Genomic DNA, 14,194 nt, shown 5'->3' with positions numbered 1-14,194 from the left:
GGAGGAGGTGAGATGCGGCTGCAGAGAGGTTGTCACCAAAACCATGGTTGGGCTCCATTTACTTCACCCCAGGTGGCCCACTGAGCCCACATGGCCACCAGTGCAGCTGAAGCAGACCCTGATAGAATCCTGTGTATAATTATTTTAGGATTCACCCATCTTGGCATGCACAAGGCATTTTAATTGAAGAATGTTTTCTAATAACAAAACATTGTAAACCTAAATATGTGGCAATAGTAAAGATTAAGTAAATTATGGTTTCCCGAAGCCCAGTGCTCTGCAGCCGTCAAACAGAGAGTAAAAGCGAGAATGTGCTCGGTGGAGACAGCCTCAGGATATTTAAAAGCAGAGAACACAAAATATAGAACCGTGTTGTGTATGTTGTTATCTTTTTTCTGTGCTTTTGAAAAAGAGAATACACATATAGCTGGAAAAGACACACCAAACACACCGAACCATATAATTGGTTGTGTTTGGTAAGATGTATGCACTGAAGAGGAAGGTTTCAATTTTTTTTTTTTTTTTCTGAGACAGGCTGGAGTGCAGTGGCGCCATCTCAGCCCACTGCAGCCTCGACCGCCCGGGCTCAAGTGATCGTCCCACCTCAACTGTCCCAGTAGCTAGAACTACAGGCGCGCCACCATGCCTGGCTAATTTTTTTTAGAGATTGGTTCTCTCCAGGTGCCCCAGGCTGATTCTGAACTCCCAGGCTCTAGAGATCCTCCTGCTTCAGCTTCCCAAAGTGCAGGGATTACCGGCTTGAGCCACCGTGTCCCGCCTGTTTGCAATTTTTAACAGTTTTAAATCTCCTGGCAATGAGTAACGTTATAGTGTCCCAGGTGTTTGGTCCTTTAAGAAAAGTATGGCAGGACGGGTTATCTCGGTGGGAGCGTGTTCCACCTCTGCCCTCCGCCAGCCGCCCTCGCCCGGGCTGCACCCAGGTGTTTTCCTCGGGATGAATGAATGTCTCGCCCGCGTACACGCCAGCCCCGCCCCAGGAGCCCCGTTTCCGCCCCCTCTCCCCGCCCACTCCCTGGCGCCCTTCCTATTGGTTCCATGCCGCGCTTTCCCGTTCAATCGCAGCGCTTAGCGCCAGAATTTGAATCTCCGTTTTCGTTTGAATTGGGCGGGCGCGCCGGTTTGGAGGAAGGAAGTGGCGGGCGGACGCGGCGGGCGGGCGGGAGGACTCGGCGGGAGCCCCTAGAGCCGGGCGCCCGGGGACGTAACCTGTAGGGCCACCGGGTCCCCGTCAGGGGCGGCGGCGGGAGCAGCGGGGACTGCAGGCCGGGGCGGAGCGAGCGCGGCCCGGCGGGCTGCGGCCCGGTGTGTGCGGCGCGTGGCGGGCGCAGCTTACCAGGCTAAGGTGAGCGCGGCGCCGGCTCCTCCTGCGGCGGACTTTGGGTGCAACTTGACGAGCGGTGGTTTGACAAGTGGCCTTGGGGGCCGAATCGTCCCAGGTGAGCTGCGGCCGGGACGCCTGGGAGCTGTCCCGGGTCGAGGGCTGAGCCACGGGGAACCCTGAGCTCTGCGGGGACGGGCAGGGGACGGACGCGCGGCCTGGGCCCGACTGCTCCTGGGCTCTGGCGAGGGCGTCTGGGTGGAAGCTCCCGGGAGGCGCAGGCGCTGGCGACAGCACTCCGGCCGCGGGACTTTGGGGCGCTGGGGGCGCCGGGGGCTGCCGTCGGGTTGTGCTGGGGTCCCCGCTGGCTAGCTGCGGTGTGCTCCTGTGTGGCCGGGGATAGGTGGACTGGGCACGCGGCTCTTCTTAGCTCCTTTGCTATCAGAGTAACCCGCACCTCTTTTGCAGTGGAAGAGTTGTAAATTTGCTTCTGCAAACCTTTTGGTACCTGGCCTTCCCCTACGGATTATACTCAACTTCTGGTTTAGAAAATGGGGCCCACGAGACGCCTGGTTACTATCAAAAGGAGCGGGGTCGACGGTCCCCACTTTCCCTTGAGCCTCAGTACCTGCTTGTTTGGAAGGTGAGCCCCGCGGGCGCGCGCGGACATTTCAGCTGAGAAAGAGGAAAATATCTTAGTCACAGTACACGGTCCAGAAACGCGCTCTGGGATTGGGTCCTGCTGTCACTTTTCCTTGGTGCTTCTCCCATTCGTTACTAAGTTGACATAGTTGTGTTTTGTTTTGCCAAATATAAATTTGATGCTAGTGTTTGTATAAGTGGTTTTAAAAATCAAGCCAATTTAAAAAATCGATTTTCTAATCTTGCGATAAAGATATAGATAATCTTCATACCTCACTGGCTTCAGGCAGGCGTCTGAAGACACTGTGCGCCCCCAGGTCCCTCCACAGTGGACATCACTGGCCACTGGGGACCCTGAGAGAATGGAGGAAGGAAGCCATACACTTGCCTCTTGGCGGCAATAGGAAAATGGGACAGAAAGTCTTCCTGCCTGGAATTTGAGAACATTTTCTCTTATGTTGCTGTCCCGTTTGGTGGTGGTAATAACACTGTCCCTGTATAACAGGCAAAATGCTAACAATGCCCCTATCAGCCTCTGACATGTGTCCCACTAGAGGTCTGAGAAGGGGTCACTTCCTGTGTGGTCTGGGCCCTGAATCCCATCCCGGCCTCACCCCATCCTCCCAACCCCATCCCTACCTTGTTCCTCCCACCTAAGGCATTCCAAGCCCTTGTTCACCTTGGTACTTCTTACACACTTGGAAGTTTATGATGGGAAAGTTCTCCCCTTCCCCAAACTTGTGTGATTTCCATCATTCAGGCATCAGGTGAAATGTCACCTCGGAGGAAGCCTTGCATGAAAACTTGTGTTTCCCACCCCACAGCTTCATGGGTGAGTTGTGGGTTTGTCTCCCACTAGGCTGAACTCCCCAAAGGCAAGGACTGTGTTGTTACTACTCATGTGTGTAGGGCCAGGGATGGTGTCTGGCACAGGGGGTGTGATCAATACCTAGCATTCTGGCAAGGGTCAGTAGAAACACCGGCTGGAGCCATGGATTTGCCATCGCTTGAGAGCAGTGGTTCTCACAGGAGGGTCATCTTACCTTCCAGGAGTCATTTGAATTTCCATGTCACAATACAGGAGGGGGACATGCGCCGTCATCGCGAACGAGAGGTCAGGGTGGACAACCTACCAGGCTCAGGGCAGCCCCCACAATACAGAAGCATCTGACCCAAGATGTCAACAGTGCCAAAGCTCAGAAACACCCATCCACCCATAGTCGTCCTCCTCCCGAACAAATTCTCAGTTGTAGGCGATAGTCTCTCCTTTGCTCAGATGTCCTGTTACCTTAAAGTCAAATTATTTTTTTGGGGTTAAGGTAGCTTTTCACTTTCCATGGATACCTTTCTCTTGAAAAGGAAAAATATAAACATTTCATCTCAAGTGGCAGTCCTTTTGCTTTTCATACAGTAGTCCTTGAATATATTTTCATGCAAGATTTTATAATTTAGAAACTAATTCCTAAGTGTTTGGTCACATGACCTGGGTAGGAAGAGAGATTCTTAGACTCCAAAGGTTCAGATGGAGAACAGACAGGCCATTGCATAATTTGTTCAAATTTTTAAGATCACGGGCTAGAACAGGAACACCGAAGACTCCAGGAACCTACTAATGAACTGTTCTGATTATTAGTTTGTGTAGGTTTAGGAATTGTCTCTGCCGCTACTTTGCCGTGGTGTTAGCTTTCTGTGGAAAAACAAGTTGAATTTAGATTTTTTTTTTGTTGCGCACAAGTTAGTATTTTTATTTAGAGACTTTTGAATCTGTCAGTAAATTCAGTGTAGTTTTAAAATAACAATGAAAAGCTCACCCATAATGAGCATTTACTATGTGCTAGGCAAATTAGTGACATGTACAACCATTTAATTGTTTGAACATCACATGATGTACTCTATTATATATGAAGAAACTGATACACAAAAGTGCTAGCATAAAATAAGCACATTTGGGGATGATTACTCTTTTATGTCAATTATGTTTACAGATCAAACATTCTAGTCAAATTGTGTTTTATTTTGGGAAACTGAGGTAATGTTTTAAAAAGTTACAACAACCAAAAAAACCTTCTTCTTTTGCATGAAGGGGTATTGAATGTGATATCCGTATCCAGCTTCCTGTTGTGTCAAAACAACATTGCAAAATTGAAATCACTGAGCAGGAGGTGAGTGGTTTTTTGAAGATCTACTTTTAAAGCTTTTAGTTCACTTGCAGTCTGTTCATTAGTTACATATTTTCCCTTCTTTTCACTTGCAGGCAATATTACATAATTTCAGTTCCACAAATCCAACACAAGTAAATGGGTCTGTTATTGATGAGCCTGTACAGCTAAAACATGGAGATGTAATAACTATTATTGATCGATCTTTCAGGTAGGTAAAAGCTGATTGGTCTAACAGTAAATGTCATCTTCTGATTAACTGTAAACTAGTGTCATAGTCAACTGTCATTCTTCTTTAATGTTCATGGATGTCAAAGTATTTCAGGTTTTCATTCTCAACACTAATCTTAATTTAAGAGGATATGGATCTAGGAAGATGACTAATTGGGACAAAATGTGATGGAATTCAAGGATTTGGGTGCAAATAATTATGCAGAGGAAGGTTGACCTTGTCCTAAAGGAGTTTGTTATTTTCTTCCAAGTGTTGTGAAACTGCATGAGATTTTTCTATTCTTTTTTATTTAAAGCAAAATACACTCAGAGAAAAAGGTACAAAACAAGATGGACAGGTCAATTTATCATGCGAACACCCTTTTGATCACTACCTATTATAATAGGACTGATTCGTGCTCTCCCAAAATTTATATTTTGAATTCTTAACCCCTCGTACCTTAGGCTGTATTTGGAAAGAGGGCATTTAAAAAGGCAATGAAGGCTTTTTGAGGCCATTAGTATGGGCCCTAATCTGATGATTGGTGTCATTATGAGATTAGGGAACACATGCACAGAGGAGCCCACGAGAAGAAGCAGCAAGAAGGCAGCCATCTGCAAGTCAAGGAGAGAGAGGCGCAGAGAAGTCCAATCCAGCTGACACCTTGCTCTCGGACTTCTGACCTCCAGCACTGAGAAGGGCATGTCTGTAGTTCAAGGCGTTCAGTCTGTGGGACTTTATTATGGTGGCCCTAGCAGACTAATATACCACCAGCTCACATAGAACATTCCAGAAGCATTTTAAAATGCCGTTTTCTAATCACGACTTCCTTCCCTCAGCAAGTAGACCACCGTTTTGGCTTTTAGGATATCAAATGTCTCGAGTTTCACTGCCTAAGCATGGATCTCTGAACACACTACAGTTTTGTCTGTTCTTATGAAAGTCCTTAACAGTGATATAAGAATGTATACATTTGTGCCTGGCTTGTGCTTTTATGTGTGTGAGATTCATAGCATGTTGGACATCTCTGTAGTTTGTTCCTTCTCATGGCATAAGTATTTCACTGAAAAAAATATGTTTAATATATACAATATTATACATAACTATACAGAGTTCGTTTATTCTTGATGGACATTTGACTAATGTCCAGTCTTTGAAATGTGTCAGGGTTTGCTTTATGAGCAGATATGGTTAATTATTTTACTAATCTGCCTTGTGTAATTGAAAACTGTATTCTACAATGTCTCAGATATTTTATTTATATACATGTGTGTATATATATACACACACACACAGATACACACACTCCTGTTAGATTCAAACCTTCTATACTCTAATAAACTTTTCCCTACTATTATTCTAAGAGATATGTTCAAATCACCTACTGGGGATTGATTGATTGATTTGTTTTTATCTCTTGTCAGTTTTTGCTTTGTATATTTTGAGGCTGTACTATGGTGTACAAACTTACAATTATGTCTTCTTGGTGCATGGAACTCTGTCATTTAGAGATGTCCTCTATTTTTAGCAATGCTTTCTTTTCTGCTTAATGTTTCCTTTGGATGATGAATATGGCTAAACTAATTTCCTTTTGGTTAGTGCTTGTGTAGTGTAACTTTTTCCACCCCCTTAATTTTAACTTTTCATAATTATTATGGTTTATTTTAAGTTGTCTCTTGGAACCTGTTGTCATATGAACTCTCGTGTTTAACTGGAATATCTTCTTGCTGGATTGATCCTTATGTAAAATGTCCTTTTTCTCTATGAATAATTTTTGTCTGAGGTGATTTTGTGTCATGTTAGTACAGCACTCCAGTTCCCCTCTGCTTGCTGTTTGCATGGTATATCTTTTCTCATGCTTTTATTTTAAAGGATTGTGTCTTTGAATCAAAATTGTGTCTCTTGTTGACAACATATTAGTTGGGTCATTTAAAAATCCATTTTGCTAAATGGATCTCTGTCTCTGTTATTGTCTTCATTTGTATTAGATAGTTGTTTTTTTAATGCACCACTTAAATTTTCTGGTCATTTATTCTACTGTGCTTCTTGGAAGTTTGTCTTCATTTTTAAAGAGTATTTTTATTTAATACAGACTTCTATGTAGGAAGTTTTGTTTGTTTGTTTGTTTGTTTTTGAGACAGAGTCTTTCTCTGTCACCCAGGCTGGAGTGCAGTGGTGTGATCTTGGCTCACTGCAACCTCCGCCTTCCGGGTTCAAGTGATTCTTGTGCTTCAGCCTCCCAAGTAGCTGGGATTACAGGCGCGCACCACAACGCCCAGCTAATTTTCGTAATTTTTAATAGAGATGGCGTTTCACCATGATGGCCAGGCTGGTCTCGAACTCTTGACCTCAAGTGATCCACTCTCTTCAGCCTCCCAAAGTGCTGAGATTACAGGCATGAGCCACCACGCCCCGCCTATAGGTAGGAAACTTTTGATGTGTATTGGAGAGCTGAACTATTTTTCCAAAAGATATTATCCAAATTGAGATAAATTCAGATGATTAAAGACATCTAACAAAGATTAGAATGTGAATCTTAGAAAGGGAGACTTGATTCCGAACTCTGTACCATGGAAACAATTTCAGATGTCTGACTGCTTCAGATCTTACTTAGGTTGCCTATAAATTCAAATCAGGTCATTTCACTGAGGCCAAAAAGTTTTCATTATACAAAATAAAGGATTGCTTCTATGACTTGATCACTGAAGCTTGCCAGGATAATTATGTATCTTGCTAAATGTGATCTTCCTAAGATGTACCTGTCTTGTTCAGATACAGACTGAGTATGTGGGAAACTGAAGTGATCATAGTGTTCTAAGATATAGCTTTGTAGTTACCCTGTAGTGTAAGCATAGCTTTTTATTTACCCTAAAGTATGTGACTTCACAAGGTGAGAAAGACTCAGTTACCTACAGGCTTCCTGGCTGGCCTTCCAAGCCATCAGATGATTTCCATGGACTTAAACTGGAAGGAACTTTGCTCTCATGTGCATTAGCTTCTGTCATAGAAGGTGCTCGGGAATATTGTCAAATCATACCTGGGCTTGTCGTCAGTGATCAGAGGTTAATCTGGGTCCCCAACCTCTGACAGTGGTGTTTCAAAACAAACTTGATGCAACTAATCTTAGTTTTTAGTGTAAGAGCACTTTTCTAACTCTAAATCTATTTCTTTATATAAGGTGATATCTTGAACCAAACGCAAAGTTTGTTCCTTGATCCTTGGACATTAAGTGGATATGGAGACTTCCTCCCTAGGGTATAAATTTTTAATCAGGATCTGTGTCTGTCATTCTATGCACTGCAGGTATGAAAATGAAAGTTTTCAGAATGGAAGGAAGTCAACTGAATTTCCAAGAAAAATACGTGAACAGGTGATGGGAAATATCCAAGTTTGGGCTCTGATTCTTTTTGATGATATGAAATCATTTATGTATGCTTTGATGATTTCTTACTTGAAATCAGTTACAAAGAGGGTGGTTACTGGTTATAGTAGGAAAATGTAACTAAAGTATTAAAACAAGTTGAACTTAGACATATTAAAATAATCTAAAACAATATTTCCTCTTTGTTGTTCAAAATCAGGGTACTAAGTTGGTTTTACACTTTTGGCCAAAAAGTCTACTAGAGTATGTTATGAACCTTTTGCAAGCCCATGATTAGGATAACCCCAAAACATAGAGGTAGCATTTGGGAATTGCATTATCTGGTGGCTCATTTTGTCTCCCAGTCATTGTACTCATCCATCTTTATGTGTCTGAAATAATCACATTATGAAAATCGTGAGTGCCAAAGATGCTTCTCTATTTTGATAGATGATCCATAAAACAAGAAGAGGGATCCTGTGCTTTGTCATGTGAAAGAATCCTATAGTTTGAGTATATCAGTGTGGAACAGGTATTCAAATTGTACAGCATATGAAAACATAATTGTCAGCACATGCTTGGAAATTTAGATAGTTTGAGTATATCAGTGTGGAAGAGGCACTTTAGTTGTACAGCTTATTAAAACACAGTTGTTGGCATGTGTTTGGAAATTTAGTGGGATTTAGGCTTAGGATAAGCCCTGAGAGTTCGTATTTTTTCTACATTTTAGAGTGCTCCTAAAGCTAGTTTCAGATGAGCTCCTTGGAATATCTTGGCTTAGGAGAGTTATCTTAGGTGCACCTGAAATTAGCAATAGGTACTCTTAAATTTCAACATTTCTGCCTTTTTTTTTTTTTTGAGATGGAGTCTCACTGTGTCACCCAGGCTGGAGCGCAGTGGTGTGATCTTGCAACCTCTGCCTCCCGGGTTCAAGCGATTCTCCTGCCTCAGCCTCCCGAGTAGCTGGGACTACAGGTGCACACCACCACACCTGGCTAATTTTTGTGTTTTTAGTGGAGACGGGGTTTCACCATATTTGCCAGGCTGGTCTCGAACTCCTGACCTCGTGATCCACCCACCTGGGCCTCCCAAAGTGTTGGGATTACAGACTTGAGCCACCATGTCCAGCCCATTTCTGCCATTTAAAGTACTGCTTCTTCCCTAGAGGAACAGCCTTAATGTTGAACCTGGTGGTCATCAGTTTCTGTGCTGGAAGCCAGTTTCTGAGACTTCTGACGCTGCAGCCGCCAGGCAACTTGCTAGTCTATGGGAGTAAATAAACCAAAAAGCCAGTTGAACTATGGGTTAGGTATGTGCCCCTCAACAGTCTAGGAACTGTTTGTTCTGTTAGTGGTCTGTGGTACAGTAAGTACTGAAATGGAGTATGTAGGAAAGATGACAGCAATTCGACAGCAATTTTTTGGCTATTGAATATAATCATCCAACAAAAGTGAGATTATATACTTTACATATTCATAATTTTATTAATAGTTCATTTATATCGTTTAGTCATAAGATTCTTGTTCCATTTCAGATTGGAAATAAAAAAAAATCCCTCACATAGTTTTAGAAGCAAGGTGTTATGTATCAGGAAACTTGAAATTGATTAAGGAAGTTAGATTCCTTGCCTTTGGTAATATTTTTTAGATATTTTCTTAATAATCCAGATGATAAGCTTTTCTTCCTTTGGGACATCAGACTTTTATAAAAGTTTTATACATGTGTTATTCTTTAGTTCTTCCACCCTTCCAGAAACAATTCCATATGAAGGCAAGTTAGGGCGCTGTCTCTGGGGAGCCAGGTAGGGGTACTGCACCTGCTCCCAGGCTGTGAGGTTGCAGAACCTGTGAATGTACCATGTGTGCCTGTGCCATGAATTTACTTAGGGTGAATCCAGGCTCTCAGATCCACCCTAAGTATCCACCAGCCAAGAGGGCCCACATGCCAAGTGGAGCCTCAGTTCATCCACAGTATGGTCCATTTTTGAGAAAACTGATGAAGCCGTCAGTAGTTCTGAGCTCATGGGGGGTTACAGATCTTCAGTGTAGGTCATGTTTAATATCGACTTTGGTTCTTCCGCAATAGGATGTTGGGAAATAACTTTAAAGGAAGTTATAACAACGCACCAAGTTTTGATTTTAGTAATTTTAAGCCTTGAGTTTGTTTCCTATTAATCACTCACTATTTTTTAGTGAGTCAGCTAAGAAGTACTTTTATCCTGACCACTGGCTCCCAATTGACTTGAGCTCATTTCTCAGTCTTTAAAAGTCATAGGAGTGGTTTGGTAAAGAAAACAATTTTTTGTTGTTTTTATTGTTATTTTTTTTGAGACGGAATCTCGCCCTGTTGCCCAGGCTAGAGTGCAGTGGTGCAATCTCTGCTCACTGCAACCTCCGCCTCCTGGGTTCCAGCACTTCTCCTGCCTCGGCCACCTGAGTAGCTGGGACTACAGGCACCCGTCACCACATCCAGCTAATTTTTTGTATTTTTAGTAAAGATGAGGTTTCACCATATTGGCCAGGCTGTTCTCAGACTCCTGACCTCAAGTGATCCACCCACCTTGGCCTCCCAAAGTGCTGGGATTACAGGCATGAATCATCGCGCCCAGCCAGAAAACAATCAATAATATTTTCACTGTTGTGGCTGTCAGTATTTAGAAAGACCTGCAAATAACTGTTCTTATTTTCCCAACTTACAGGAGCCAGCACGTCGTGTCTCAAGATCTAGCTTCTCTCCTGACCCTGGTGAGTAGTGGTTGGGTTTTGTTCCAGAATCCTGGAAGATCAGTTCTTTGCGAAGCATATTGGCAAAGAAGGGGCAGCAAGAATGCAAGTGCTAAATGTCTAGCCTGTCAGAAGTGGAGGAGGTGTCATTTAACATGTCAACAACAGACAGATGCCTAACTGTTTGCCCTTGGCGGCTGATGGTGTGCTGTGCTTAAGAGAGACTCTTGATATGAGAAAATTGCCTGTTCAGCTGTCAACTCAGTTCTCAATAGTTAGATAGCATGTGATATTTCATACTGGTTATTGGAGCTAATGTGATTTATTTATTTGAATCATAATTCTAGTATCATAAGACTTGCAAGTTTTAGGCATTAAATAATTTATAGGCCAAGTAAAAGCTAGCTTTAAGACAACCTGAAACAATTAAAATATTGAATTCCACAAATGTTAATCATTGAGAAAATGTTGAACTTCTGTTTCTTATTTCATAATTCATTGCCAAGATGAGAAAGCTCAAGATTCCAAGGCCTATTCAAAAATCACTGACGGAAAAGTTTCAGGAAGTCCTCAGGTTCATAACAAGAATGTCAAAGAAGACACCGCAGATGACTCAAAAGACAGTGTTGCTCAGGGAACACCTAATGTTCGTTCCTCAGAACATGCTGGATGTAATGTCAGAAATGCAGCTGATCCCATTTCCGGGGATTTTAAAGAAATTTCCAGGGTAAAATTAGTGAGCCATTACGGCGAATTGAAGTCTGTTCCCACTACGCAATGTCTTGACAATAGCAAAAAAAATGAATCTCCCTTTAGGAAGCTTTATGAGTCAATGAAGAAAGAGTTGGATGTAAAATCACAAAAAGAAAATGTTCTACAGTGTTGTAGAAAATCTGGATTACAAACTGATTACACAACAGAAAAAGAAAGTGCTGATGGTTTACAGGGGGAGACCCAACTGTTGGTCTCATGTAAGTCAAGACCGAAATCTGGTGGAAGCGGCCACGCTATGGCAGAGCCTGCTTCACCAGAACGAGAGCTTGACCAGAACAAGGGGAAGAGAAGAGACGTGGAGTCTGTTCAGACTCCCAGCAAGGCTGTGGGCGCCAGCTTTCCTCTCTGTGAACCAGCTAAAATGAAGACCCCTGTACAATATTCACAGCAACAAAATTCTCCACAAAAACATAAGAACAAAGACCTGTATACTGCTGGGAGAAGAGAATCTGTGCATCTGGGTAAAAGGGAAGGCTTCAAGGCTGGTGATAAAACTCTTACTCCCAGGAAGCTTTCAACTAGAAATCAAACACCAGCTAAAGTTGAAGACACAGCTAACTCTGCCGCTAAGCCAGAAAATCTCTCTTCCAAAACCAGAGGAAGTATTCCTACAGATGTGGAAGTTCCGCCTACAGAAACTGAAATTCACAATGAGCCATTTTTAACTCTGTGGCTCACTCAAGTTGAAAGGAAAATCCAAAAGGATTCCCTCAACAAGCCTGAGAAATTGGACACTATCGCTGGACAGATGAGCTCTGGGTTACCTGGTCTTAGTTCAGTTGATATCAGCAACTTTGGTGATGCCATTAGTAAGTTTGTTTAATTGTAAATTTGTTTTTTCTAAAAGATGAACAACTTCTATGTAGCTGTGAGATCTTCATTCAGTAGTGATTAGCTTTGTGGAAGAGAATGTAAGCGCGTAAGGCACAGGGAGAAGACAGACATGCACACTGTTTTCGCTGATAGATGAATACTGAAGGCCTAGGTAATTATAACAAGGAATGACAGAGGAGATGGAGGTTGTCAGGGAAGCATGAAGCAGGGGTTATTGAAGGAGATAGGGTGGCCCCCAAAATATTTGATTCTCCTCCATCTATCACAAAATGGAAAAGAGAATAATCATAATTGCTTTTTACATGGAGTTCTGAACTACAATCAACTGTATCGTATGAGTTTGGTCGTGTGGAATAAATCACTGGAAATCATTGAACATAGTGGTAGTTCTCAGGTGTTGATACTCTGGTTTCAGAGTGTCCTACAAACAATTTGCTGTAAACACTGGACTGTACCCATGAGTCTATATGCCAGGCAGATTTCCATGTGCTTGGCAGACATGAACACTTACTTGATCCTTGGTGCAGTAGCAGTGCCCATGGCTAGTTTGTCTTTTTAGATCTGTGTCACAAATGAGGAAACGGACAACCCAAGGCCACCCAGGCAGTGGCAGAGATAAGACCTTCACAGCAGATATGCTAGCTCCTTGGGAGCTTCCTACACTCCTAGGGATTGGCTATTAGAAGAAAAGTTGTCTGGGCCATAGACACGGTATTCGTACTCCAGGCTCTGTTTCTGCAGGTGGCCCATAGCGGTGGGGCATGAGGCTATCAATAAAATAAGGCCTGTAACATCAGTCTCAGTGTTCCACCAAGCCTCCTAGTGGGAAAGCATCACTTAGGCAAGGGATTTACATTAACTGGTGGCTCAGGAAAATGTGTGGCCGGGACTGAGCTCAGAATCACCTGGAGGAGTTTTTACAGCTCATGCATTCCGGTCACTGGGTGGGTCAGGGTGAGGTCCAAGTGCATGTCTTTAGAGAGTTCTCTCCGGCTGTCGTCCCCCTACTCCAAGGTGAAAGCTACTGCTGCAGACGACTCCTTTCTATGTCCGCGCATAATGTTTCAGCATTTTAAGGAAAGCCTCTGTACTGTCCAGTGGGAATTTGACGTCTTAGTGGCCACTCCCGCAATCCTTTAGGAACCCTTAGTAGCTTAGCTTCGCCAGGACTGCAAGAATGGAGGCGTGCTGTGGGTGGTGTTTCGAGACTTTTCACTTGGTTCGTGTTTAATACTAATGTGAAGTAAATCACTAGTCTCAGTGTGTTTTTTCATTGCTCTTTCCACGTTTGTATTCATTACTTTAGATGAGAGTGAGGGAATACCTTTGAAAAGAAGGCGTGTGTCCTTTGGTGGGCACCTAAGACCTGAGTTGTTTGATGAAAACTTGCCTCCTAATACGCCTCTCAAAAGGGGAGAAACCCCAACCAAAAGAAAGTCTCTGGTAACGCACACTCCACCTGTCCTGAAGAAAATCATCAAGGTGAGTTGAACAATTAGCATTCCCATTCACATCCAGTGGCTCACACACCGGGTACATATTCCTTTCCAAATACTGACACAAGTGGAATTATGATGAAGACCTTTATTTATCTATTTATTTACTTATTTATTTATTTGAAGAAACAAGTTTTTAAAAAGACGAAATGAAAGCTCATTGATACGGGTGCCAGCAAAGGAGCCCCTGGGTCCCTGACCATGGTGCTGATGCGACCAAGTCGGGGGAGTCCTTGATGTTGTCCTTTTCGTGCAGAAGTTCCCAGACACTCATGCTTACAGCACTGCGTAATCACCTGCAGGCACCGTCAGAACAACCAATTACAAAGATTCTGGATACATTACCACATTGACCCACGAGGATTGTTTTACTTTCTTTTAGAGTTACAAGGCTGTAGTTAAGGCATTTACCTGGTGTAAAGGAAAATCATCAATGGCACACCTAGCTTTTACACTATCAGCTTTGAGAATATTTGCTTACCTCTTCCTTTGCTGTGTTGTCCTTCCTGGGTTTTACACCCCTGGGAACTCATGGCCCTATAGCTCATAACCTTCTTAATGGGGCCTGGGCTGTCTTTCTTTTCTTCTCTTCCCAACAGGAGTGGAAAGTGATGCCTGGCTCCCTTTCCTTTTTACACTGGCTCCCAGGGGCAAG

At 43.2% G+C, this 14,194-nt stretch overlaps 1 protein-coding gene across 3 annotated transcripts in view; it reads left to right on the top strand.

Moving 5' to 3' along the window:
- Window positions 1–1,146: 1,146 nt before the first annotated feature.
- Window positions 1,147–14,194, top strand: part of MKI67 (marker of proliferation Ki-67) — a 28,291-nt gene continuing 15,243 nt past the window's right edge. Inside the window, exons 1-8 of one of the 3 annotated variants that reach the window (XM_007964425.3) lie at window positions 1,147–1,457; window positions 1,808–1,982; window positions 4,065–4,143; window positions 4,236–4,351; window positions 7,655–7,721; window positions 10,411–10,456; window positions 10,942–12,018; window positions 13,350–13,525. In XM_007964425.3, coding sequence (XP_007962616.3) covers window positions 1,891–1,982; window positions 4,065–4,143; window positions 4,236–4,351; window positions 7,655–7,721; window positions 10,411–10,456; window positions 10,942–12,018; window positions 13,350–13,525 — 1,653 coding nt within the window. In that variant the 5' untranslated portion in view covers window positions 1,147–1,457; window positions 1,808–1,890. The remainder of the gene's footprint in view (window positions 1,458–1,807; window positions 1,983–4,064; window positions 4,144–4,235; window positions 4,352–7,654; window positions 7,722–10,410; window positions 10,457–10,941; window positions 12,019–13,349; window positions 13,526–14,194) is intronic. The other 2 variants (XM_007964426.3, XM_038009722.2) reach the window with 2 other exon arrangements.

This window comes from Chlorocebus sabaeus, chromosome 9, assembly GCF_047675955.1.
Source record: "Chlorocebus sabaeus isolate Y175 chromosome 9, mChlSab1.0.hap1, whole genome shotgun sequence".
In the NCBI taxonomy this organism is placed as follows: domain Eukaryota; kingdom Metazoa; phylum Chordata; class Mammalia; order Primates; family Cercopithecidae; genus Chlorocebus; species Chlorocebus sabaeus.
The sequence above is the reverse complement of the archived record's forward strand: the minus strand, read 5'-3'. Positions and strand labels throughout refer to the sequence as shown.